We start from the raw sequence: 25,110 nt of genomic DNA, 5'->3' as shown, positions 1-25,110 counted from the left end.
TGTACAATTTATAATGATGAAGAAAATGTGAACTCATTTGTTGTCCATATACGAAATCCTTTAGGATTTTATATATGGCAATTAAATGAAGAAGTGATAAAGAATAAAATGAATTATTATAATGAGCCGTCTTCTTTGGATGAAATTCCTAAAATTAATTACAAATATATCGAAAATTCATTCGAATCAAATTTCGATAATTTTAATGAAGTGAAACAAAAAATTTCAAATTCGAATGACGTGGCAACAAATTATACATCGCCTTCAAATCATAAAAATAAAGAATACCTCAGAAATATTATTGAAGAGCCTAAAAAATCTAGAAATAAGGCAATTGATTTCTTCGCTAACGTTGGAATTAATGTGAATTTATATAAAATAGAAGATGACGCGGAAACGGTTTTACAGAAATTTGACAAGATAACCGATTCGGCCGTTATAAAAATTCCAATATTTCACTCTGAAAATAAAGTTGAAGAAACTCCACTTTTGAAAAGGTTTTCATCGTTGTTGGGTGCACCAAATGACGATGGAATACCAGAGGTTGAACTTGGGCTCCTGAACTTACAATTCTCTCATGGCTTCGAGAATAACGAGTTTATAGGAATCTTCTTCGATGAGTCTTCATTGACATTAAATATGAAGCATAAATCAATTCCGAAATCAGATTTGTTGTTCATAATAACACCATTAGATATGAACTTTTATCAGATTTCTTGCAGATGTAAGGACCCTGTGTTTTGGTCTCCTGTCTTGAGAAAGTGTTTGGTAAATGCTGCAAACATTTCATTCACAATATGTTCAACTATTTTTAATTACGTTGCAACGCACAAAAGTTCAATGCTCTTTGAAAAGGATCATGAAAGAATGGAATTCTTACGACAACTTAAGAAAACGAGTGTATCAAATTTAGGTCTTGTTCGAGGTTTTTCATTCGATGCGTTTAAGGGAACTGATGAACAGTAAATACATTTTGTTATTTAATTTTTTATAAAATTCCATCTTGTATATTTTCTATATAGAACAAGCATTATAGAACGATCATATTACATTCAAATGCGAATGTTCAAGTAGTAACTGTTGCCAAAAAAAGAAATTTTGCCAATCACAAACGAAATGGAAGGCTTCGACAAAGAAGATCTCATGAATTTTTTAAAGAGCCGCAATAAAGACATTCCAGATGACCAAAAGCTACCTGAGCTATCTGGACTGAAACTAACCACTTTTCTTGATCAAAACAAATCCAAATTAGTTTTGGTTATTTTCACTGAATCTAAACATCCCTTGTTAAATATCTTCCATCAAATTTTCGTTCCACTAATTAAGGAAAACGAAAGAACTACAGCTGCTTGCGTTTGTTATATTGACCAAAACAAAGATATGATTGCAAAATATGAAGTTCAACACAATGTTGAATTTGTTTATTATTATAAAGGCAAAGAAGTTAAACGTTTTGATGGATCTGCTTTTGGCGAAGCAAAAGATTATTTACTTCAAAATAAACCAAAAGACCTTTTTGCTGGTTCATCTCATACTATCGGTCCGTGCAGTTCTATTGATGCTATGGAATATTTCAATACAAAGCGAGTTAAACCCACACAATACATTCCAAAGGAAGTCATAAAGCAAGAAAAAGCTTTAACACAATATAACCTCACTGAAGCTCAGAAAGAAATCTTGAACAATCTTTCTGATTTCTTAGATGAAGAAGATATTATCAAAGCATTTGAAATTGGATTAACAGATGAAGACGAAATCACAGATTACATCCAAAAACTCCAAGAAGAGAATGAGGATGGCAACAAAAACACTGAAGACACTCAAGCCTCAATACCAGTGCCAGTTCAAATTCCTCGTCCTCAGATCTCAGATGAAGAAAAGGAAACATTGATCCAAGAGTTATCAATGCTGGGTTATACTGATGAAGAAATTGACAAAGCCATTGAGCACGGCTGTGTATCTTTCGAACAGTCAGAGCAGTTCATCAGTGACCTCAGAGAAGGAAAAGTGCCAACAGCACAACCGTCGTCAGAACCTCCGCAACCGTCACCTCCGAAACAACAAGAGTTAACACCAGAACAAGAGAAAATCTTTGAACAATTTTCAGATTTCCTGGATCCCGATTTGATGCGCAGGGCCCTTCTTGAATCAGGGACAGCAGATGAGACTGATGTTCTTAATTATTATGAACAACTTCAAAAATCAGGAGCAACAATTAAGCCTCAACCATCACCACCACCAGTATCACCACAATCACAACCACCAATCCAAAAGCCTGTTAGTCCACCACCATCTTCGCCAAGCTCAAATTCACTAAGACAATCTCTTTCATCATCATATGGGCAACATAAACTATCACAAGAAACTCAGAAGATACTTGAGAAAAAGCTTGTCACCCAAAAAATCAAGGAGCAAAGGATCGAGGAAAACGCAAGACAAGCCGCAGCGCGTTCATTGCGAAATGAGGCACCCCAAGGGGCACCCCAAAGTTCGCCTCGGAAATCTGTTTCAAGTAACGAAGTTGCTTTCAATGTTAGGGTACCTGGTTCAAATGTCAGAATCCCAACAATCACATTAAGCGTTGAAGAAACTTTCCATGTGCTTGAAAGAAAGCTGAAAGATGGTCAATACATTGATGAAGAAGCATACATCCAATTCCAAATTCCTTTGGGTGGAATCGTCACACCGGAAGAATTCGGCCTTACTTTCAAAGAAAAGAGAGTTACTGGAAAGAAAACAATTAATGTTATGATCATAAAGAAACCAGAATAAATATTACATCCTAAAAATACATTTTTGATTTACTTATTTAATGAAAACGTTGAGAACAAATTCATATGAACAAATTTGGAAATCGAAATTGGAGCAAATTCAAAAAAATTAATTTATTGAATTTATGCAGCCAACGATTTGAATTCTTCGACCCATTGAGCAAACATTTGTCGAAAAACTGGTACAACTTCTTTATCTGCAGCATTTCGAACAGCCTTTTTTTCATTGGGAGATTTATCTTTGCTGCTACCTGTGAACTCAAGAATATACTCCCATTCTTCTGGTGAATCTGCTGCATCATTTGATATATCTGGGAAAGAAATCTTTCCTTCCATTTCATTATGTTTGAAGTTAAGATCAAATACCACCTCAAAGGAACGAATTTCTCGACCTTTCCTAATTGAACGAGCAGTTGTAATGGATTTAAAGTTTGTATCTTTGATTTCCCAATCAGGAATTTTAATTTCTGCTACAAGTTCTTTTAGTCTTTTATCAGCCCACTCATTGCAGTTGTGTTCTTCCCAATGATACTTTCCTGGGTTCCAAACACTCATTAAAGTGAACTAAATGGCCGCCCACTTATATTGCGACCGTTTGTGATGTGTAAAGTTAGTAAAGTTCTTAAAGTATGGTGTCAATTTTTCATGAACAAAGAACAAGACCAATCTGATTAAGCCAAAATTTTTTACTCACTTATGATAAAATAAATAATAAAAAACATAACATCTGCGATTTCTTAATTGGTTTGAATTTTTTTTCAAATTCCAATTATTTTGAATCTAATATGATATGAATTTGATAATTAATTTTTTTTTAAGTAGATAAAGAAAATTATTTCTTGGAGTAATCTCACTTGATACATAAAAGAGCCTGTATTATAGAATTTATTAATATTATTTTAGGAAAGGAAGCATTCAGATTAAATTAAAAAAAATTGCTTCTGGCGAGAGTCGAACTCGCGATCTTCCGCTTACTAGGCGAACGCTCTAACCACTGGGCTACAGAAGCTCTTCGATAACATTTTTTAAGAATATAATTTGAATTATTATTAATTCGAAATTTATTAAACTGATGGTGAGCCTGGGACCCGCTGTTCGTATAATTGACGATAAAAAATTTGAAGGTAGGGGTAGCGGTTGTAAAAAGTCAAGCGGAATCATATTTGATGAAGAAATATGCAACAAGAACATTTTGCATCAAGATAATTATCGAAAAAAAGTGATCACTTTTTTCGAAGATCAATATTGTATATGTATGTATTAATTTTAATTTAATATTTGATTTTGCAGTCAATGCCTTAAATTGTATGTGCATCCGCAGAAGCTGCTGAACCTTTAATCGGATGTTAAATTGTTTATTCAACTTTTGGTATTTATTCACAAAAAATCACAAGATGGTGAAACAATTCGCATCAGTAATTATTAAAAAAATAAATTATACACATTCTTCTTTTTTTTCTGAAACAACAAAAAAGGGTGAGATTTTTCATTGTCTCTTTTTTCTGATTTAATTTGCTACACGAAGTCCATTCAATGTTTCAATATCTTGAAATTATTATTTTAAGTTTTCAAATATTTGAAACATATATTAAAAAACCCACACAAAATGATGATTATTCAATTTGTTTTTATACTATTTGGTTTGATGTATTTGAACTCTTATACAATCAATTTTATGTTATATTTATAAATCACTTATTTTTAATGTATTTATTCTTTAATATTTTAGAAATTTGTACTCTAGAATTACAAGGTTTCTTTCCAGAAAATCAGAATAAAGCATATAGTTTACATGCCATTTTACCAAATTCACAAGATCCTCGTGTTCTAAAACAATGTGTACTTGATGAAATATCAAGATTTGTTACATTAGATATTAATGAAAACAATTGGTTTATACAAGTATTTAAATATTGGGAAAAACTAAAATCATTGTCAAAAAATCCTTCAGATCCTATAAATTATGATGAAGCTAAAATAATTCATGATTACTTATTTTATCCAATACTTACTTCACGCTTCGATAATGAACTTTTCAATGGGAATATCACTGATAATTTCAAGTGCACATTTTATGAATTTAAAAGAGGATATGATAGATTAGCAAAAGCAGGAATTACAACAGTTTATAAACCTTCTAAAGATCTTACCTCAACACAATATAAGAAGAATACTCATGTTTCAACAAGATCATTTACATTAGTTCACTATTTTCTTGAATCAGTTTGTAATCGTGATGTACCTTTAATATTTAACATTACTACAAAAAGGAATTTGAAATTAATCAAGGATCTAAATAAGAGAGATTCAAACACAATGATGTTCCCTCCAGCAACTCGCTTTGTAGTAACCAAAGATCCATATGATTTGATGTGCGTAATTCTTGACGGGTTCGATATATACAAAACAATATGCCGTGATTATATTGAACCGGAGTATAAACCATTTAAAGTAACATTTGTTGAATTAGAAGAAGTTGATGAAGACTATGGTCCGATTATTTATGAAGAACCTCATACACAATCTCCTACCAAAACAACACCAAAAGAGAGTACACCAGTTTATACGACGGGATTTACATTTGAAGAGCTGAACTCTGATGAATACTCTGAGAATTACTATGAAGATAATCCAGAAGACCCTGAAAAAGAAGAAAAATCTGGTTCAAAAAAAACACATATAATTGTTGTTCCTGTGCTTGCGATAATTCTTATAGTAATTGTGGCTTTCATTATTTATTTCTGCAGGAAATCTACATTAAAAGATACAAATACACATCAATCGATGTAATGAAAGTAAGAATTTCAACATTAATTTTATCATCATGATGATGAAAATGAAAAATTCACAAAATAAATAAATAATAATATTAAAAAATATTATTAATATTACAAAATATTATTAATATTATTAATAGATAATATGAAAGCGAAAAAAGTGTAATGAACATAAATAATTTATTAATATTTTACAGAAACATTAATAAAATAAAGATAAAACATTTTGATGTTTTGCTATTTCTTGTGCAACTTCATTATTTCCTTTCATATAAGGAAGCAATGCCTCTCTGACCATGGAATTCCATTGGTACAAAATTTACATTTACTGCCAAAAAATCGATTAATTTCATAAAGGACATTCGCGAAAGCATTAACGACTTCATCTAATTTCAAGGGAGAATGAAGACATTCAAAATGTTTTGCAAATTTTAATTAATTCCGATATATTTCTTTTTGATATCAAGCATTGTTGGTAATAATGTTTGGAATGGGAATTGACAGCATTTCGAAATATTACATAACAATGAAATCGATAATCAATTTTTTAATTTACTTTGACGCGTGTTCAAAATTTCTTGTTTCATGAAAAAAGTTTTTTCCTGTGTTGTGCTTTCGTTGAACATCTTTATGATTTTCTTCAAAACATTTTTCATGAAAAATTACTTTCTATAGAAGACGATAGGGATTTTGTGGTGAAAATGATCGTTCGAAAAAATTTCAAAGAAATGATTTTTGACAGATGTTGTAAAATTATGTATTCAATGTAAGAAATCATTTGAAAAAAATCTTTCTGTCATCTAGTTCAGTCGAACACTTTTTTCCTATAAATTCACGTCTTTTAAACCCTAAAAAATAAAATTTCAAATGAAGAGACCTTTACTTCATAATCCTGCCAGTGATTGTACGACGAACCTTCTGCTTTGGCTCTGGCTTTGCAGCATCAAGTATCTTAAGCATGCTAGCAGTCCTTGCACGCATTTTTTGGTGCATGAAAGCCTTAGCGCACTTGATGTGATAGTGAAGATAATCACGGAACATTGGAAGATAGAATGAAATGTCTTCTCTCTTACGTTCTGAAAGTTGGGCTGCTTGAAGGCTGATTGTTACATAGGCGTACATGTTCTTGTCCTTAGTTGGAAGATCAAATGCACCTAAATCAGCTGGTGGATCATTGGAATATGTAACAATGGGGGCATTCTTAACACGTGTTCGAGCTGCTGCAAGTTCTTGGAAGAAAACTCCTGCAATAATTTTATCTCCTGGATCGCTGAAACGAATTGAAAATGTTGCTGCAGCTCCTTGGGATGTTGGGGTTATAAAGTAGCTTTCCATTGTTGACCTACGGAAAGGAATTTCGAATGGTGCGAAGTTTGCCTTTGCTGTGACTTGTTCGGCAACGAAAATGATTGGAGCGCCTAATACATAAGCCTTCATCCTAGAAGCAAGTGTGATCATTTCTTTTTGCTCCTTTTCGTTCATTTGAGTGAGGTTAAATTGAATTGCATGGGTATATTTGATGGATCCTCTTGCTTTTGGTTCGATCTTATACTTGCCATAGTACTTTTCATAGGCTTCTTGAGCTCCGTACTCATCAAGCTCTTGAGCACAGGCAATGTACATGTCGACTTCGATGTCATTTGTCTTTTTATCAACATGAAGACGGAATTTTACTCCATCAAAATCACAAAACAAGTACTCTCCTGATAACTTCTCATGTGGCATAAGGCTTCTTTCGAGAAGGTTTCTGAGAATTGCAGACTCGAATTCGAGAATAATCATCTGGAAATGTCCCAGTGGTGACGGTTTAATTGTAAATTGATATAAACCGTAACTTGGAGACAATGTTTTCTTGAAAAATAGAAAACTGTTTTCGACCTCCCAAATCTTTCATAAAACATAAAATCTTTAAAAGAGTTTCATCTTTGGGATACAATCATTTTTCGATTGATAAATTATTACGAACACAATATGTTTTTCAAGAAATATTTTTTTTTTCCAATTTAAAGAAATTAAATTTATATTTGACAAAAAAAGTCAAAGCTAAAATGAGCATCGACTGTTTATAAATGACATTGTTAATCATTTTAAAGCAAATGTCGTTAAGTGATCCATAAATAAAAACTAAATCAAACATTTTTTAATAATCCGAAAATTTGTGTTTTCAGTATAAAATGCAATCTAAAGTTATAAGTCAAAATAACACTAATTTGATTTTTTTAATATTTAATTATCACATGGAAAAAACGCTTTTTCAAGTATGAGAATCTTCTGATATTCAAATTCAGATCTTTCATATTCCAATATTTCTCTTTCTTCTTTCAGTTTTTTCATCTCAAGCTCAACTTTTTTAAAAGGATCTTGAAAAATGGAAATGATTTTGGTGCTGTAAAATGATAGTGGTTTTTTAGTTGGTTGCTCAATTTTTTTTTGATCTTCTTTTACTAAATTTATATTTGATTTTATTTTCATCTTTTTATTCTTTTCTTTATTGTTTATTACAATTCCAAAGGAACAAAATACTAATAAAATCTCGAGGATTATTAGATATATAAGTGATGATGACATATTTCAATCAATATCTGATTGATGAAATAGAAAACCATTTATCAGAACAAAAATTCTTACTTTTTGTTTTCATAAAACGCAAGCTCGAAATATTTTCACAATACATTGAAAAAAGTGAAAAGATTTATGAAAAAAATAGGTTTTTAAGTTTTTTGTATTAAGTAATTTTATACATTTTTATAATCCTTTTTTCTTCATATTAATACCAGAAAAATATCAAGCGATTGAAACTTTTGAGAACTTTTTGTCTCCAAAGTAATTTCTGCAAAAAAGTAATCATTCGAATTGATATGTCTAAAGAGCTAAGTCCAAAATATCCAATTGAAATCATCGTTAAGTCTGGTGAACAAAAAAAGATTGATTTTGGAGACCAAACAAACTTCATCTGCTCCCTTTACAGTATACAAAGAATTGAAACACCAGAATCCTCTGGAAAAATTGCTGTTAAAGTAAGTTATAAAAACTGTGAGTCCAACACTAGTGCAAATGAGAGTACAGATGTTCCTGTAACAACATATACGTTAGTTGAAATTGATGAAAAGGATTTTAAAGAAAAAAGCATTGAGTTTCATTGTGTAAATGAATCAGAAGTAATGTTTTCAACTGAAGGAAAAGGAAGTGTTAAGCTGGTCGGTTCATTAGTTCCAGATATTGAGTTTACAGAAGAGGAGGAAGAAATTTCAGAATAAAAAATTTTTAATTTTAATGGATGCTAACTTTAATATTAAAACACTTTTACTCAAATATAACAAAGCTTTCCCTAAACTCAAAATTTGTTCTACAAAATAATGTAATAACTTTAATGTAATTTGCATAGAGAAAGAATATTCATCTTATCATGTGATCAATCTTATGGCAATAAAATTTCATTTAACGTAAAAAAAAAGTGAAAATGACTTCCCTGTCATGATGTGTATCTTAAAATTTTTGTAGGAGAAAAAGTTGCTTAAGGGATGATCTTTGATAGTAAATTTACAGAAATGTACAGAAAATCTCAAAAGAAAAAAGCTTCCCTTAAGAAAGCTTTTCTGAGAATGTTTTGATAAATAAAAATTATTGATATTTTGAAGATATGTTTTATTCAATAGCCGAATGCATATGGCATATTGAGAGGCTTAACGAGCCTTAGCCCTCATTTGCCTCCTCTTTCTTTTGAGTCTCCGCATACGTTTCTTCAACCACTTTCCACGCATTCTTCCTAAAGGCAGACCAAACCGCTAAGCCGTTAATTTCTCTGAATCTTTGTGACCGGTTAACAACTTTTTGGTAGAATTCTACCATTTATCAGCCATATTTCTGTATGTATCTGTTATAAGATTATATCAAAATTTCACAACAACCACTCGTCGAAACGGTTATTGGCAGTAAGTTAGACTTGGTTAATACGGTTGTTTTTTAACGGTCTTGATTTAAAACAAATGGAGAATTCTGGAAATGTTGACAAAACAACAAATCTACAAATTCTTTTAGATCTTGAAAATATAATTTTCGATATACAACAAAATAGTGTTAACAAATCAATTGAACAAATAATGAATATGTTTGATACACAGTTTCCTTATTCTTTTAATAATATTATATGTATGTTAGTTAAGAATGCCTTTTCTTCACTTAGAGGAGATGATAATTTATATATAAAATTTTTAACAACATTACAAGCAGTGGAGAAAAAACGAAATATAAATTCTAATATTATAGAAATGTTTAGTAATTACTTAATAAAATCAAACAATCAAGAATCATATTATCTTCTTAATAAAATGATTCAACAAAATTTAATTGATTCAAGTATTGTTAAATGTCTTCATTCAAGATATTTTGCGCATTATCAAACTCATCATGATGGGGTTCCTGAAAATATGTTACGTTATATAACACCAGAAAAAGTTGGATATTATCGTTGTGGTCCTTCTAATAATATGAATAATTTTGGGGTTACAAGAAATATTTCAAAACTTCGAGAAAATGATTGGGAACTTCATAAGAAATATGTTAATGATGGAGTTAATCCGGATGAAGTTGCAATCATAATTCGAAATGATGAAATAGAAAAACTTCAAGAAATGTCAACACAAGCGAATTTTAATTTTAATCGAACTATTAAGCCATCACTTTATGAAAGATATTCATATATTAATAATGATGTTTCACTTATTGATTATGCGGCATTTTTCGGATCAATTAAATGTTTTAAATTCTTAATGTTAAATGGATCGAATTTAAGTAATACAGGAAGATATGCAGTTGCAGGAGGAAATTTGGAAATAATTAACATATGTGAACAGCAACATTCATCATTTGATGGGGCATATGAAACTGCAATTAGGTTTCATCGGAATGATATATTTCATTATTCTTTCGAAAATAAAATCGATAATGCAAAAAATAAAAACAGAAACCAATTTAACTATTACAATAATGGTCGACCTAACAATAAATTATTTAATCCTTTTACGAATATTATGAATTTTAACTTTACTCCAAATTCTAATGATAATAATAATGATTCTTCACCTAAAGAATTTGAGTTTTTATGTTCATATTGTCAAAAATATTATAATTTTGAAATTTTATCTTATATGCTGGACGAAGGATTTAAACCTGATATTTCGCATATTAATGAAGCAGCAAAATTTGGTAACTTTTATCTTGTTAAATATTATATAGAAAATAACCAAGTTCCAGTAAATATTTTAACATATTCTGTTGAATCAGAAAATCATGAACTAGTTCAATGTTTACTTGAAACAGGTCGTATCAAACTAAATTCAAATGTTCATTACTTTAATTTCATGTTTATATGTAAATTTTGAAGTTTAATTAAATTTTTTGAGGGCGCTCTTATGATTGCTATGAGAAATAAAAATACTATAATTGCTAAACTTCTTCTTCAACAAGAAGGAATTAATATAAATACTAAATCACTTTATTTTATTTATTTAATGTTTATTTTTTTAGTTGAATGTTTTCTAATATATGGAAATTATTTATATAATTTGATACTCCGCTTACAATTGCAGTAAGAAATAATCAAATAGAAATTTTTAAATTACTTGTTCAATTTAATGAAATTGATCTAAATAATGATAATTTTTAGTTGATTGATTTAATGTTTGTTTATTTAATTTGGTTTATGCACAAAATTTTTGGAATTTAATCAATTTTTTTGAAAATGCACTTACAATTGCAGTGAAAAATAATCTAACAGAAATAGTTAAATTACTTCTTCAACAAAAATATATTAATGTAAATGGAATAAATGTATAATTTTTTTGATTTGCGTTTATTATAATAATTTAATATTTTAAAATCATATTTGATTCACCACTTACGATTGCAATAAAGAATAATAATATCGATTTTGTTAAATTACTTCTTGAGCACAAAGATATTAATCTTAATGCTAAAATAATTCATTTTATTTAAATAGGTTTCATTTTTTGATTTAAATATTTATAAGTAATGTTTGGAGTTCAATAAAAACATTTGATTCACCTCTTATGATTGCATTATATGATAATAAAATAGATTTTGTTAAATTACTTATTGAAAATAAAGGAATTGATCTTAATATAACTAATTTTTATTTGTTTAATATAATGTATAATTAAAATATTTGAAATTTCTAAATTATATTTGGATTTTATACAAATGATTTCAAACTCCACTTATTTGGGCATCTTTAAAAGGAAAAATTGATATTGTTGAGCTATTTCTTGAAAAAGAAAGCGTTGATATTAATTTTAAAGGTGTATATTTAAATTTATTAAAGTTTTGCTCAAATATTTAATGTTTCAACAAAATATTTGGAAATTATTATCATTATTTAGAACAGCACTCATGTGTGCAGCTCAAAACAATAACATAGAAATAGCAAAATTACTTCTTAATCATAAAGGAATTGATATAAATGCTATCGATATTTATATCCATAATATGCAATTTATCTTATAAAATTGATGTTTATAATAAAAATTTGGTTCTTGTTCAAATTATTATGTACGGCTCTCATATTAGCAGTTGGTCAACGTAGCATTGAAATAGTCAAATTACTTCTTGAACAAAAAGAAATTGATATAAATGCTAAAAATATTTAAATAATTTGTTTTATATTTAACTATATGATTTGATGTTTCATATTTTTATTTGGAATTTTCTCAAATTATTTGAAACTGCATATGTCATTGCATTGAAAAATGATCAAACAGAAATCTTTAAACTATTTCTAGACCGAAAAGAATTTGATATCAATGCAAAAGATGATTATTTCATATTTTTAAGAATTATTTCGTTAACTTTATGTTTTATACAAAGATTTGGAATATATTTAAATTATTCAGATCACTTTTAATCATTTCTTTAAGAGATAGCAAGAACGAAATTATTGATTTATTACTTGAAAAAGAGGGAATTGATTTAAGTGCCAAAGATATTACTTTGTATTTTATAATATTTGTTTGATAATTAAAATATTTCATCATAATATATGGAATTAATTCAAATTATTTCAAACAGCACTCATAATTGCAATGGATAAAGGATTAAACAAAATAATACTAAAACTTTTGGATTCAACAGATCTGAATTCTCGTGATGTTTTTTACTATTAATTACTGTTACTTCTAATGATTTAATATTTCATTGTAATTTTTGGTGTTTTTTCGATTTAAATAATACGCCACTTATTTTGGCTGCACGTAGAGGTCAAACTGAAATTGTTAAAGAAATCCTTAAGCATAAAGAAATTAATATAAATGCTAAAAACTTTTGTTTGTTCTTTATTATGTTTACTTAAATAATTTGAAATTTTTAAATAATATTTGGAAATTATTCAAATTATTTTCTACAGCACTTTTATCAGCGTCTGAAAATGGAAACACAGAAACTGTTGGTGTACTTCTTCAGCAAGAAGGTATTGATGTCAATACACAAGATATTAATTTTGTTTATAATTTGTTTATTATAATATTATAATGTTTTTATAAAGTATATGGATTTTGTTAAAAAATTTTAAAACTTTACTTATAAGTGTAACCGAAAGAAATAATGTTGGAATTGTTAAATTACTTCTCGAACATAAAGGAATTGATGTTAATGCTAAAGATATTGATTTATAATTTTTAAACATTATTTCAATAACTTTATGTATCATGTTTATATTTGATATTTATTAAAATTATATAAAAATGCTCTTTCATATGCATTCGAAAAGAATTTCTCTCAAATTATTGAATTACTTGTTGAATATGAAGGAATTGATATAATTCTTAAAGATATTAATTTGGATTGTTTAATGTGATATTTTAAAATTTCTTGTTCTCTTAATATATAAGAAATTTTAATAAATGATTTTCAACAGCATTATTTTGGGCAGCTGAAAAAGGTTATCATAAAATTATTAAAATGCTAATTGATAATAAAAGGGCAGATTTGGAAGCTAAAGACTTTTATTTATATAGTTTTTTATTTATTTCGATAATTTTGGATTTCAACATCAAATTTGGAAACTATTCAAAATATTTAATACGCCACTTGTTTTGGCAACAACATTCGATCATATTGAGACAGTAAAATTACTTCTAGAATATGAAGGAATTGATGTTAATTGTATAGATGTTTAATCAATTCATTTCGTATTTGTAATAAAATTATATAATTACAAAATTAAACATGGGAATTATATGAAGAATTTAGAACGCCACTTATTATTGCGTCTCTAAAAGGATACATTGATGTTGTCCAAGCATTACTTAATCATGGGGGAATAGATATAAATGCTAAATCAATATATTTTTATAATTTAATATTTTTTTCAGTAATTAGATGTCTTAAAATAAAATTTGGTATTTATTTGTTTTGTATAATACAGCTCTTTTATCATCATTAGTTAATAGACATTTTGATGTTTTTGAATTACTTCTTCAACAAGAAGGAATTGATGTGAATGCTCCAGGCGCTTATTAATTTTATAGAAAATTTTTTTTCATGATTTGATATTTGAAAACAATATTTCATATTTATATAAACAATTTAAAGCACCACTATTAATTGCTTCTGAAAATGGTTATGAAAAAATAGTTAAATTACTTATTTCGCGTAAAGATACGAATATCAACATCAAAACTGTATTTTCTTTTTATTTAATGTTCATATCACTAATTCGTTGTTTCAAAATAATATTTGGAAATTATTTGAATCATTTCAAAACGCACTTATTTTAACATTACCACAAAATCAGAAAGAAGTTGCAAAATTACTAATTAATGCAGGAATTGATGTAAATGATAATGATATTTTTAAATATCAATTATTGTTTAAAATATTAATTTTTTATTTCATCAAAATATATGGAATTTTTTTTAATTTTATAATACAGGATTTATGTTATCATTAAAAACATATAACACAGAAATCGCTAAATTAATTCTTGATCAAGGAAAAGGAGATGTAAATTATAGAGGTGTTTATTAAACTTATTAAGAGTTTTTTCTATAAATTTAATATTTCAATATCTAATTAGGAATTTAATAATTTTATTTTTAACACCACTTATTTTTGCATGTGATAATAGAAATGTGGAAATTATTAAATTGCTTCTCGGATTTAAAGAAATTGACATAAATGCTAAAGATGTTTATTAATTTGAATTAATGTATATTATTATAATTGGACGTTTCAATGTTTTATTTGGAATTAATTCATATGATTTAATACAGCTTTAATGAATGCAGCTGCATCAAGTAATTTTGAAATTGTTAAGTTACTACTTGAACAAGAAGGGATTGATATAAATGCAAAAAATAATTCTGGTTTAACAGCGATTTTAATTGCGGCAGATATAAAAAATGTAAAAATTGTTGATTTACTAAAACAGCAAAAAGGAATTGAATATGATGAAGATGTATTAAATCAAACTTTAAACAAACAAAAAATAGAATTTAGCGATTACCAATCAAATCCTTGGGTTTTAAATAGTGGAAATAATCATTGGTTAGAAAAACAAGTTTCTTTTGGAACACGTAAAACTAATAACTTTGGTTCACCAAGTAATCCTTGGAATACCTCAACAAATGGTTGGGGAAAACTTACAAATCATTTTAGATCAAATACAAATAATGGTTCAAATCAAAATAGTGTCTTTAGTTCACCAAGTAATCCTTGGAATACATCAACAAATGTTTGGGGAAAATATACTCAGTTTGGATCAAATACAAATAATGGTTCAAATCAAAATAATGACTTTGGTTCACCAAGTAATCCTTGGAATACCTCAACAAATGTTTGGGGAAAATATACTCATTCTGGATACCAACAAAATGATGATGATAGTGATCTTAGTAGTGATTCTAATGATAGTTCATGAAGTACCTTTGAGTTGAAAGAAAGAAAAATAAGGGGAAAAGATATGTTTTTATATGACAATTTTTCTACAGATATCAAATAATAGATAACCTTTGAGCAACATAAAGTTATTACATAAAGTTTTCCCAACAATAGAGAATAAATAAATAAAAACCATATAATAATAGAATCAAATAAAATGTAGTACTAATTGTTCACAATAATTGTATTAATGTTTTCAACTATAACTATGTTTGAATATTTTTTTTTAATAATTTTGAAAACTTGTAATATCTTTGGGTATCCTTGAAGTGTTGTTATCATTTTTACTTTTTTCTTATAAAATGATAAATTGTTAACTTTTCGATATTGGTACATGTTTTTAAAATTTAGGTTAACAATGAAATAAAAAATTAAAAATCAGTTGTATAGCAAGCTTTTCTAGCCTTATGAACAATCTATTTCATAAACCGATCAATACCTTCCATTTCATATCACATTACACAATCAAATTTCTATCATCTATTCAACGGTTGGACATCTATCGTAGATATTTCTGATGAATAACCGGTGCATAGTCAATTTTGATAAAAAGAGGAAACACTCGAAATGAGAGGACTTAGGAACTTCATAACTGAATGTCTTAACTGCCGCAGCAAAGAAGAAGAAAAGGGCCGTGTTACAAAAGAGCTTGCCAACATTAGGAAGAACTTTGGAGCATCAAGAATGAATGGTTACAATCGAAAGAAATATGTTGCAAAACTTCTTTATATTCATCTTCTTGGTTATCAATTTGACTTTGGTTTTCCACAAATGATGGAACTTTTGACCTCAAATGTTTTTAGTGAAAAGCAAATTGGTTATATCACATTAGGTGTTTATCTTAATGGAAAGTATGACTTTGTTACATTAATTATCGAGCATATCCGTAAAGAGATGAACAACGTAGAAAATGAACCTGCTCAATGTTTAGCCTTATGTTGTGCAGCCAATATTGGTGGAACAGAAATTGCCGAAACATTAGCACCATCTATTCTTCAAGTATTAATGTCCACCAGGAGCACTGATTTTGTCAAGAAGAAGGCAGCATTAGCATTAGTCCGATTATATCGAGAAAATCCATCTACTTTTGTTTATACACCAGAATTTGGCACCACTGTTTTACGGCTTTTACAAGATTCCAACTTTGGTGTTCAATTATCTGGTGCATCATTAGTCTTAGTCTTATTACAAAAGCATACCAATGACTTACAAAATGTATTTCCGATAGCCATCCAAATGCTGAACAAACTTTTCTTTGAATTTAACATTCCATTAGAATATACATATGGTCGTAACCCAGTTCCATGGCTTGTTATGAAGTATTTACGCATTTTACAGTTCAAACAAGAATGGACCGAACAAGAGTTATCATCCATTACTAAGACCATTGAGATCTGTTTACAAAAGACTAATCTCTTATTAAATATCAAAGAAGTCAACACTAACATGATGTTATTATTCGAAGCCATTAACTTAATCATTGCCACCCATTTATCACAAGCGTTATTAGTTAAATCGGCCACCATCTTAGGAGGTTTCTTATCAGCCAAGCAACCCAATGTTCGATATTTATCATTAGAAACACTTACACGTTTAGTTGGTGCAGCACCAGATGTTATTCCATCATTAGGCCAACATCATCAAACATTATTTATTGCGTTACGTGATCCAGATAATTCTATTCGTCGAAGAGCATTATCATTATTATATGTTTTATGTACACAAGAATCAGCTGAAGAAATTGTACAAGAATTATTAAACTATTTAAAGTTTGCAGATATATCAATGCGAGAACCATTATGTTTAAAGATTGCAGTCTTAGCTGAAAGTTTCATGACTGATTTAGCATGGTATATTGATGTAATCTTAACATTAATGACATTAGCAGGTGATGAATGTCATGATGGAGTTTGGCATCGTGTAGTTCAAGTTGTATCTATGAATCCACAATATCAACGTTATGCCACATTAACATCATATAATGCAATGACTTCATCGAATGCACATGATCGTTTAATCCAATTAGCAGCTCAATTAGTTGGTGATTATGCACAATTAATACCAACACCACCAGAAGAAGTAGTAAATGAACTTAAGAAGAAGATGAAACATTGTCAAGAACAAACACAAGCTATCATATTATCAGCGTTAGCTAAAATTGGTGCTCGTTATCAACCAGCACGTGCAGGTATCATTGAGTTCATCAAAGGTTATTGTGGTAATGAAAACACTGATATTCAACAACGTGCTATTGAATACACAACAATATTAACATTGAAACAAAACGCAATACCAATAGTATTTAAACAAATACCACCATTTAAACCACGTGAATCATCACTTGTCCGTAAGGTACTTGAAGAAGATAAAGGTACAACAATAACACAAGATGAAGATAATGAAGAAGAAGAACAAATTGATGAAGAACAACTTGCTACATCATTACCAGTACATAAACCAACACAACAACATTCAGCACCACAACCTCAACAACAACAACAGCCAATGCAACAACAACAACAACAAGCACCAGTTGATGATCTTTTAGGTGACTTAGGAATGCCACAACAACAACAACCAATGCAACAACGTCCACAACAACAAATGAACATGAACCAAAACAATGATTTATTATCCGCGTTATCTAATGTCCAAATGAACACTGGTAATAATATGTCATCACAAGAAATGACACTTAAACATTTTGCTATCAATGATACAGGTATAGCATATGAAGATCAATTTGTCCAACTCAGCTTAAACATTCAAGCGCAAGGTCCTAATGCTATGTTAAGTTTCAACTTAATTAACAAATCACAACAACAAATTAATGGAATTAAATTACGTTTCCCTCCAGTTCCATTCTTCCGTACTAATAATCAAATGGGTCCTTCTTCATTATCGCCACAAAGCTCAGGTATGTATAAGTTTATGGTAACAGTCACTGCGCCATATACTGATCCTGCACCTTATCACTTCAGCTATAATGACGTGAATGAAACATTGAAGTTACCTTTGCCAATAACAAAGTTCATGCAGCCATTCCCAATGGATCAAAACACTTTCTTCGGAAGATGGAACCAATTCTCTGCGCCAAACCAAACAGCAACTGCTTCATTCCCAGTGCCTGCAGGACAAGACCCAACAAACCAAATGAGACAAGTCATGCAGCAAATGCTAAGAATACCAACGTTGCCTTTGCAATTGCCTCAGTATAATATCGTAGGAACTGGAATCGTGCTGATAGAAGGTAACGCACAGGGAATATTGGCAAGGTTCTACGCTGACCCGCAGACACAAAGAGTAATGATAGAAGTGAAGGGAACATCGCCGCAAATTACAAACTCAATCCAAAGAATTTTGGACATTTGCTTCAAATAAGTAAAAAGAAAATTAATTCAATTTATGTACTTTGATAAATGTGTAAAATGATTTCAAATTTGAAATTGTCGAAGAAGTGCGTCGAAGTGGTTGTAAATGTTTACAATTATCTTTATGTAATAAATAAAAAAGAAATAAAATGTTTTTTGATTGTGTTTTGCTTTTTTAATATTAATTATCTTTATGTAATAAATAAAAAAGAAATAAAATGTTTTTTGATTGTGTTTTGCTTCTTCAATATTAATTATCTTTATGTAATAAATAAAAAAGAAATAAAATGTTTTTTGATTGTGTTTTGCTTTTTTAATATTAATTATCTTTATGTAATAAATAAAAAAGAAATAAAATGTTTTTTGATTGTGTTTTTCTTTTTTTATATTAATTATCTTTATGTAATAAATAAAAAGAAATAAAATGTTTTTTGATTGTGTTTTGCTTCTTCAATATTAATTATCTTTATGTAATAAATAAAAAAGAAATAAAATGTTTTTTTGATTGTGTTTTTGCTTCTTCAATATTAATTATCTTTATGTAATAAATAAAAAAGAAATAAAATGTTTTTTTGATTGTGTTTTGCTTTTTTTAATATTAATTATCTTTATGTAATAAATAAAAAAGAAATAAAATGTTTTTTTTTTTTTTTTTGCTTTTTTAATATTAATTATCTTTATGTAATAAATAAAAAAGAAATAAAATGTTTTTTGATTGTGTTTTGCTTTTTTAATATTAATTATCTTTATGTAATAAATAAAATAGAAATAAAATGTTTTTTGATTGTTTTTTGCTTCTTCAATATTAATTATCTTTATGTAATAAATAAAAAAGAAATAAAATGTTTTTTGATTGTGTTTTGCTTTTTTAATATTAATTATCTTTATGTAATAAATAAAAAAGAAATAAAATGTTTTTTGATTGTGTTTTGCTTTTTTTTAATATTAATTATCTTTATGTAATAAATAAAAAAGAAATAAAATGTTTTTTGATTGTGTTTTGCTTCTTCAATATTAATTATCTTTATGTAATAAATAAAAAAGAAATAAAATGTTTTTTGATTGTGTTTTGCTTCTTCAATATTAATTATCTTTATGTAATAAATAAAAAAGAAATAAAATGTTTTTTGATTGTGTTTTGCTTTTTTAATATTAATTATCTTTATGTAATAAATAAAAAAGAAATAAAATGTTTTTTGATTGTGTTTTGCTTCTTCAATATTAATTACCTTTATGTAATAAATAAAAAAGAAATAAAATGTTTTTTGATTGTGTTTTGCTTTTTTAATATTAATTATCTTTATGTAATAAATAAAAAAGAAATAAAATGTTTTTTGATTGTGTTTTGCTTCTTCAATATTAATTATCTTTATGTAATAAATAAAAAAGAAATAAAATGTTTTTTGATTGTGTTTTGCTTTTTTAATATTAATTATCTTTATGTAATAAATAAAAAAGAAATAAAATGTTTTTTGATTGTGTTTTGCTTTTTTAATATTAATTACCTTTATGTAATAAATAAAAAAGAAATAAAATGTTTTTTGATTGTGTTTTGCTTTTTTAATATTAATTATCTTTATGTAATAAATAAAAAAGAAATAAAATGTTTTTTGATTGTGTTTTGCTTCTTCAATATTAATTATCTTTATGTAATAAATAAAAAAGAAATAAAATGTTTTTTGATTGTGTTTTGCTTCTTCAATATTAATTATCTTTATGTAATAAATAAAAAAGAAATAAAATGTTTTTTGATTGTGTTTTGCTTTTTTAATATTAATTATCTTTATGTAATAAATAAAAAAGAAATAAAATGTTTTGTTTGATTGTGTTTTGCTTCTTTAAACATAAAACAACAATTCAAATCTTATTGAATCGATTTAACAGATTATATTTGACTCAAATAAAAAAAATGTTTTTGATTCAGTACAAGCGATTATTTCCATATTTGATTATATTTGACTCAAATAAAAAAACTGTTTTTGATTCAGTACAAGCAATTATTTCCATATTTGACTATATTTGCCCATATATATTTAATATCCTTATAATTTATTATGTTGTTATCTGTATCTTATTTTAATATAAGGATAAGTAAAGAAAAATTGTTTTACAATTACGCATTTATTATCAAAAAGTTTGAATGAAAAAGTCGATTTTCACTTTTAGTGAAAAAATTACAGTTTTATTTCTATAGTTTATTTGAATTCATGACTACTTTATATTTTACATTTCCTTACAATATGTTTACGATGTCCAAATACTAATTGAAAACTAAGTAAAAATCAAATAAACATCAAAAAATAAATATAAAAATTTTTTTTTTTCTTAATAATATTCAGTTCGCACTGGGTGGTTATTAGATATTTTCGTGGTTGGGCATCGGCTAGCAGATTAATTTGATCAACTCAATAGTAAAAGAAAAAACATAAAGTTTCAATATAAAAATAAAATAAGTATATTTAATATAGGCTAACATATATATATTGTAAAAGTACTACTTCTAATTAAGAGATTTTTTGACCAAGCTAAATTTTAATCATAGCATTGAAAATTTTAATTTTTATATTTATAAAAAAGGGGGATTCAACTTTAAATTCCTCGATTGTTTTTTGTTGAAATTCATAACATATAAACAGCTTCTGGTATTGAGTTTATATATACATTTTTTGTAAGTTCGATTGCTGAGTTTTGATGTCTGGATATGATCAATTTTCGTTCGTACTTTTTTCACGAAGTAAATTTACTATTTCCGTGTATCCTTTTTGTTCTGCAATTTGAATTGCAGTAAAATATTTTCAAAACATATTTTAAATTATTCAAATGAATATATTTTGCATTAACATCAATTCCTTTATCTAAAAGTAATTTTATTATTTCTATATTATTATTTCTAACTGCTATATGAAGTGCTGTTTCAAATTACTAAAACATATTCCAAATTATTAAAACATATATAAAAGTATTAAAACATATCCAAAATTATTCAAATGATTATTTTTTGCATTAACATCAATTCCTTCTTTATCTAAAATTAATTTTACAATTTCTATATTATTATTTCTAACTGCTATATGAAATGGTGTTTCGAATTATTGAAACATATATAAAAGTATTAAAACATATCCAAAATTATTCAAATGAATATATTTTGCATTAACATCAATTCCTTCCTTATCTAAAAGTAATTTTACTATTTCTATATTATTATTTCTAACTGCTATATGAAGTGCTGTTTCAAATTATTAAAACATATTCCAAATTATTAAAACATATATAAAATTATTAAAACATATTTCAAATTATTAAAACATATATAAAATTATTCAAATGAAATTTTTTTGCATTAACATCAATTCCTTTTTGCTCTAAAACATATTTCACAAGTTCAACATTTCCTGATTCTGAAGCAAATGGCAAAATATTTTTTGGAATTCGACTAATTTGAAGGAAATATTTAACGAGATATAAATTTCCATTTCTTGCTGATTCATTTATATTACCATCATCAATATTAATTCCTTTTTCTTCCAAAAATGCTAAAATTTCATAATTATCTTTTTTAATACAAAAACTTACCAAATCATTCGTTTTATCTTCAGACGTTTTCGCTATTGATTGTATTTTTTCTATTTTATTCTCAAAAATATATTTAAAGATATCATCTCGATGAAACATAATTGCTGCTTTATATGCACCTTTAAATGATGAATGATTTTGTTCACATAAATGAATGATTTCTTCATTTCCACCTGCAACTGCATATTTACCTGTGTTTAATACATTTGAACCATTCATTAGTAAAAATTTAAAACATTTAACTGATGAAAAAAATGCTGCATAATCAATTAATGTAACATTCTTTTTATTAACAAATGAATATCTTTCATAAAGTGATGGTTCTATTGTTTGATTAAAATCAAAATTTGGTTGTGATGATATTTCTTGAAGTTTTTCTATTTCATCATTTCGAATTATTTTTGCAATTTCATTTGGATTATTTCCTTCTTTAATATATTTCTTATGAAACTCCCAATCATTCTTTGAAAGTTCTTCATAATTATCAAAAAAGTATCTTTCTATTGGATCATTTCTATTAAACCCAGATGCCTTTTGTTTTTGGTTTTCTTCTTTTGTTTTATAATGAGAAAAATATTTTGAATTAATATTTTTAGTGATATTTTCATCAATAAAATTTTGTTCAATCATTTTCTCTATTAAATAATATGATTCTTGTGTGTTCTTTGTAGATATACGTTTGATAAATATTGGTATTAGTTTAACGACACTTTGATTAATTTCTTCTTCTTTCATTTCAAATGCTTTTAAAAAATTTAAGTAAATATCAAATATATGCTTTCGTGATGAAAATGAATTATAAACAATGTTACTTATAATGATATTAAATGTATCGGGATAATTTAGATCAAAAAATCCAAATACTTTTTTAATGGAAGGCTGAAGGCTTTCTTCAGTTAAACTGAATATAGTTTTCTCAAGCTCAATTAGAGATTTCAATCCTGTCGACAAATGATTCAGATTTTGCTCTCCTGTGTTTATGGTAGTAATATCATCATTAGATATGTGATTTGTCATTACAGTGTTATGGAACAGCGGAAAACGACGGTTAGTTATGCCGATCGTTCATAACCAGTAAGCTCACAATAAAAAACTATTCGAAATGAGAAAAACGATTAAAATTCACTCAATTGATTGTATCTTGAAAAATAGGTTATCTTGGAAATAATGAATGATTTTAAAATATTCAATATCTAAAATTTACATCATGTTTTATAAAAAATCATTGATTTAATGATAATTAATAAAGATATTTGAACTCAAAAAAAAAAAAATATTAAAACCGTTTTGTTTCAATCAAATTATTTCTGTCATCTTATTTCAATAAAAATAGATCCTATTTTTTGATTAAAAAAAAATCCTGAAACTCAAAAACATTCGGTTCGCTCTGGGTAGGAATAATTTATTAAAATTGGATGGCATCCGCAAGCGCTTAAACAGTTTATATGTATACTATAATACATCTGCATTTTTTTGAATATTCTTATTGGCATTCATAAAATAAATAGGTTTCACATTATAAATGAGAGTCGTTCAATGATTAATTAAGCATATTCTATTTGGCCAAAGGGAAGAAAAATTTTACAGTCAAAAAAGTGACGTTGATCAATCAAGCTTTTAAATCTTTCAAATTTGAGAGAAATAGCTGATATTTTAATAGTTTACAAACAACAAAAGCCATTATTTCACCGGTTTTTCCAACAAAATTTCAATTAATTTACCCATATGATATGATATCACTTCACTTTCAATCATGTTTGGATTTGGAATGAGCGGTGGACCAAATGGAATGTCTTCTGGGATGAACGTTGGTGGAATTTCTATGGGCGCTGATGCAAAGATTGGAGGAACTCGTTCTGCTCCCACACTTGCTGTTGATATGGGTGGAATGGGACTTGGAGTATCTGCTAATGGTATCCCACTCTGCACTCACGAGGTTCATCCCGGACAATGGACTCAAAACTTATATGAATGCAAGACTTGCAATAAGAAGATCTGCGAAAATTGCTCTAAAAATTGCCACAAGGGTCACAATGTTGTTTCATATGTACGAGAAGAATCTTTTGAATGTGCTTGCGACAAAGAAAGGAAATGCACTCTCATCAATCATGATAAGTAAAAAAATTACTTTTGTCTATGAAATAAGATATGATGCCCTGAAATTCTAAGTGTGTTAAAATGTACTGCATTTGATTCATATATAATTCCACATGTGGAATATATGTTAAATTTTGATATGCAAAAAAAATGTTCATTTAAGAAATCGATGGCTTCCCTAGGTTTAATTTGATGATTTGTTCTTATGAAACAGAGTACGACAAGTGAAAGCCTAAAAAATGTTTCGGGTGGATTGGGTTGGGGCGGCTTTTCGTTAACGGTCTTTATGGAATTCTGCTGCTCATTTTTTTTTTTTTTTTTTTGAAATGTTATGATTTTTGATGAAATATAGTAGAAGCTTAATTTTATCATAAAACAAAATGAAAAAATCTTTTACATATTAAAATTTAATTTTATAAATGATTGTTACAGAAAAGTTAATTCATGTGTAATTTTCATAAAAATATAACGTTATATTTAATATTTCATATCTGAGTGATTTCCAATGTTTGAGTAATTATTCAGTTTCTAATTCATTCTTTAAAAACTTTTAAGTAATAATATTTA

At 27.3% G+C, this 25,110-nt stretch overlaps 7 protein-coding genes across 7 annotated transcripts; 5 read left to right on the top strand and 2 right to left on the bottom strand.

Annotated features, from left to right (window-relative positions):
- Window positions 1–1,116: 1,116 nt before the first annotated feature.
- Window positions 1,117–2,772, top strand: GO595_000636 (uncharacterized protein; the record flags this gene model as incomplete). The annotated part of the gene is made up of 1 exon (XM_067919707.1): window positions 1,117–2,772. The coding sequence occupies one exon, from the start codon at window positions 1,117–1,119 to the stop codon at window positions 2,770–2,772; it is 1,656 nt and encodes a 551-aa protein (XP_067779105.1).
- Window positions 2,773–2,894: 122 nt separating this feature from the next.
- GO595_000635 (activator of 90 kDa heat shock protein ATPase-like) lies at window positions 2,895–3,326 on the bottom strand (the record flags this gene model as incomplete). The annotated part of the gene is made up of 1 exon (XM_067919696.1): window positions 2,895–3,326. The coding sequence occupies one exon, from the start codon at window positions 3,324–3,326 to the stop codon at window positions 2,895–2,897; it is 432 nt and encodes a 143-aa protein (XP_067779104.1).
- A 1,761-nt stretch (window positions 3,327–5,087) lies between these two features.
- On the top strand, window positions 5,088–5,561 carry GO595_000634 (uncharacterized protein; the record flags this gene model as incomplete). Its single annotated transcript, XM_067919685.1, has 1 exon — window positions 5,088–5,561. The coding sequence occupies one exon, from the start codon at window positions 5,088–5,090 to the stop codon at window positions 5,559–5,561; it is 474 nt and encodes a 157-aa protein (XP_067779103.1).
- Window positions 5,562–6,427: 866 nt separating this feature from the next.
- On the bottom strand, window positions 6,428–7,330 carry GO595_000633 (putative Arp2/3; the record flags this gene model as incomplete). Its single annotated transcript, XM_067919674.1, has 1 exon — window positions 6,428–7,330. The coding sequence occupies one exon, from the start codon at window positions 7,328–7,330 to the stop codon at window positions 6,428–6,430; it is 903 nt and encodes a 300-aa protein (XP_067779102.1).
- Window positions 7,331–8,406: 1,076 nt separating this feature from the next.
- GO595_000632 (uncharacterized protein) lies at window positions 8,407–8,805 on the top strand (the record flags this gene model as incomplete). The annotated part of the gene is made up of 1 exon (XM_067919663.1): window positions 8,407–8,805. One exon carries the CDS (start codon window positions 8,407–8,409, stop codon window positions 8,803–8,805), a length of 399 nt encoding a protein of 132 aa, XP_067779101.1.
- A 7,261-nt stretch (window positions 8,806–16,066) lies between these two features.
- Window positions 16,067–18,880, top strand: GO595_000631 (AP-2 complex subunit alpha-1-like; the record flags this gene model as incomplete). The annotated part of the gene is made up of 1 exon (XM_067919652.1): window positions 16,067–18,880. One exon carries the CDS (start codon window positions 16,067–16,069, stop codon window positions 18,878–18,880), a length of 2,814 nt encoding a protein of 937 aa, XP_067779100.1.
- Window positions 18,881–24,199: 5,319 nt separating this feature from the next.
- Window positions 24,200–24,565, top strand: GO595_000630 (zinc finger protein, C3HC4 type (RING finger) domain containing protein; the record flags this gene model as incomplete). Its single annotated transcript, XM_067919641.1, has 1 exon — window positions 24,200–24,565. One exon carries the CDS (start codon window positions 24,200–24,202, stop codon window positions 24,563–24,565), a length of 366 nt encoding a protein of 121 aa, XP_067779099.1.
- Window positions 24,566–25,110: the final 545 nt, after the last annotated feature.

The sequence above is a fragment of the Histomonas meleagridis genome, assembly GCF_020186115.1.
Source record: "Histomonas meleagridis strain 2922-C6/04-10x chromosome Unknown contig_11, whole genome shotgun sequence".
Classification (NCBI taxonomy): Eukaryota; Parabasalia; order Tritrichomonadida; family Dientamoebidae; genus Histomonas; species Histomonas meleagridis.
The sequence above is the reverse complement of the archived record's forward strand: the minus strand, read 5'-3'. Positions and strand labels throughout refer to the sequence as shown.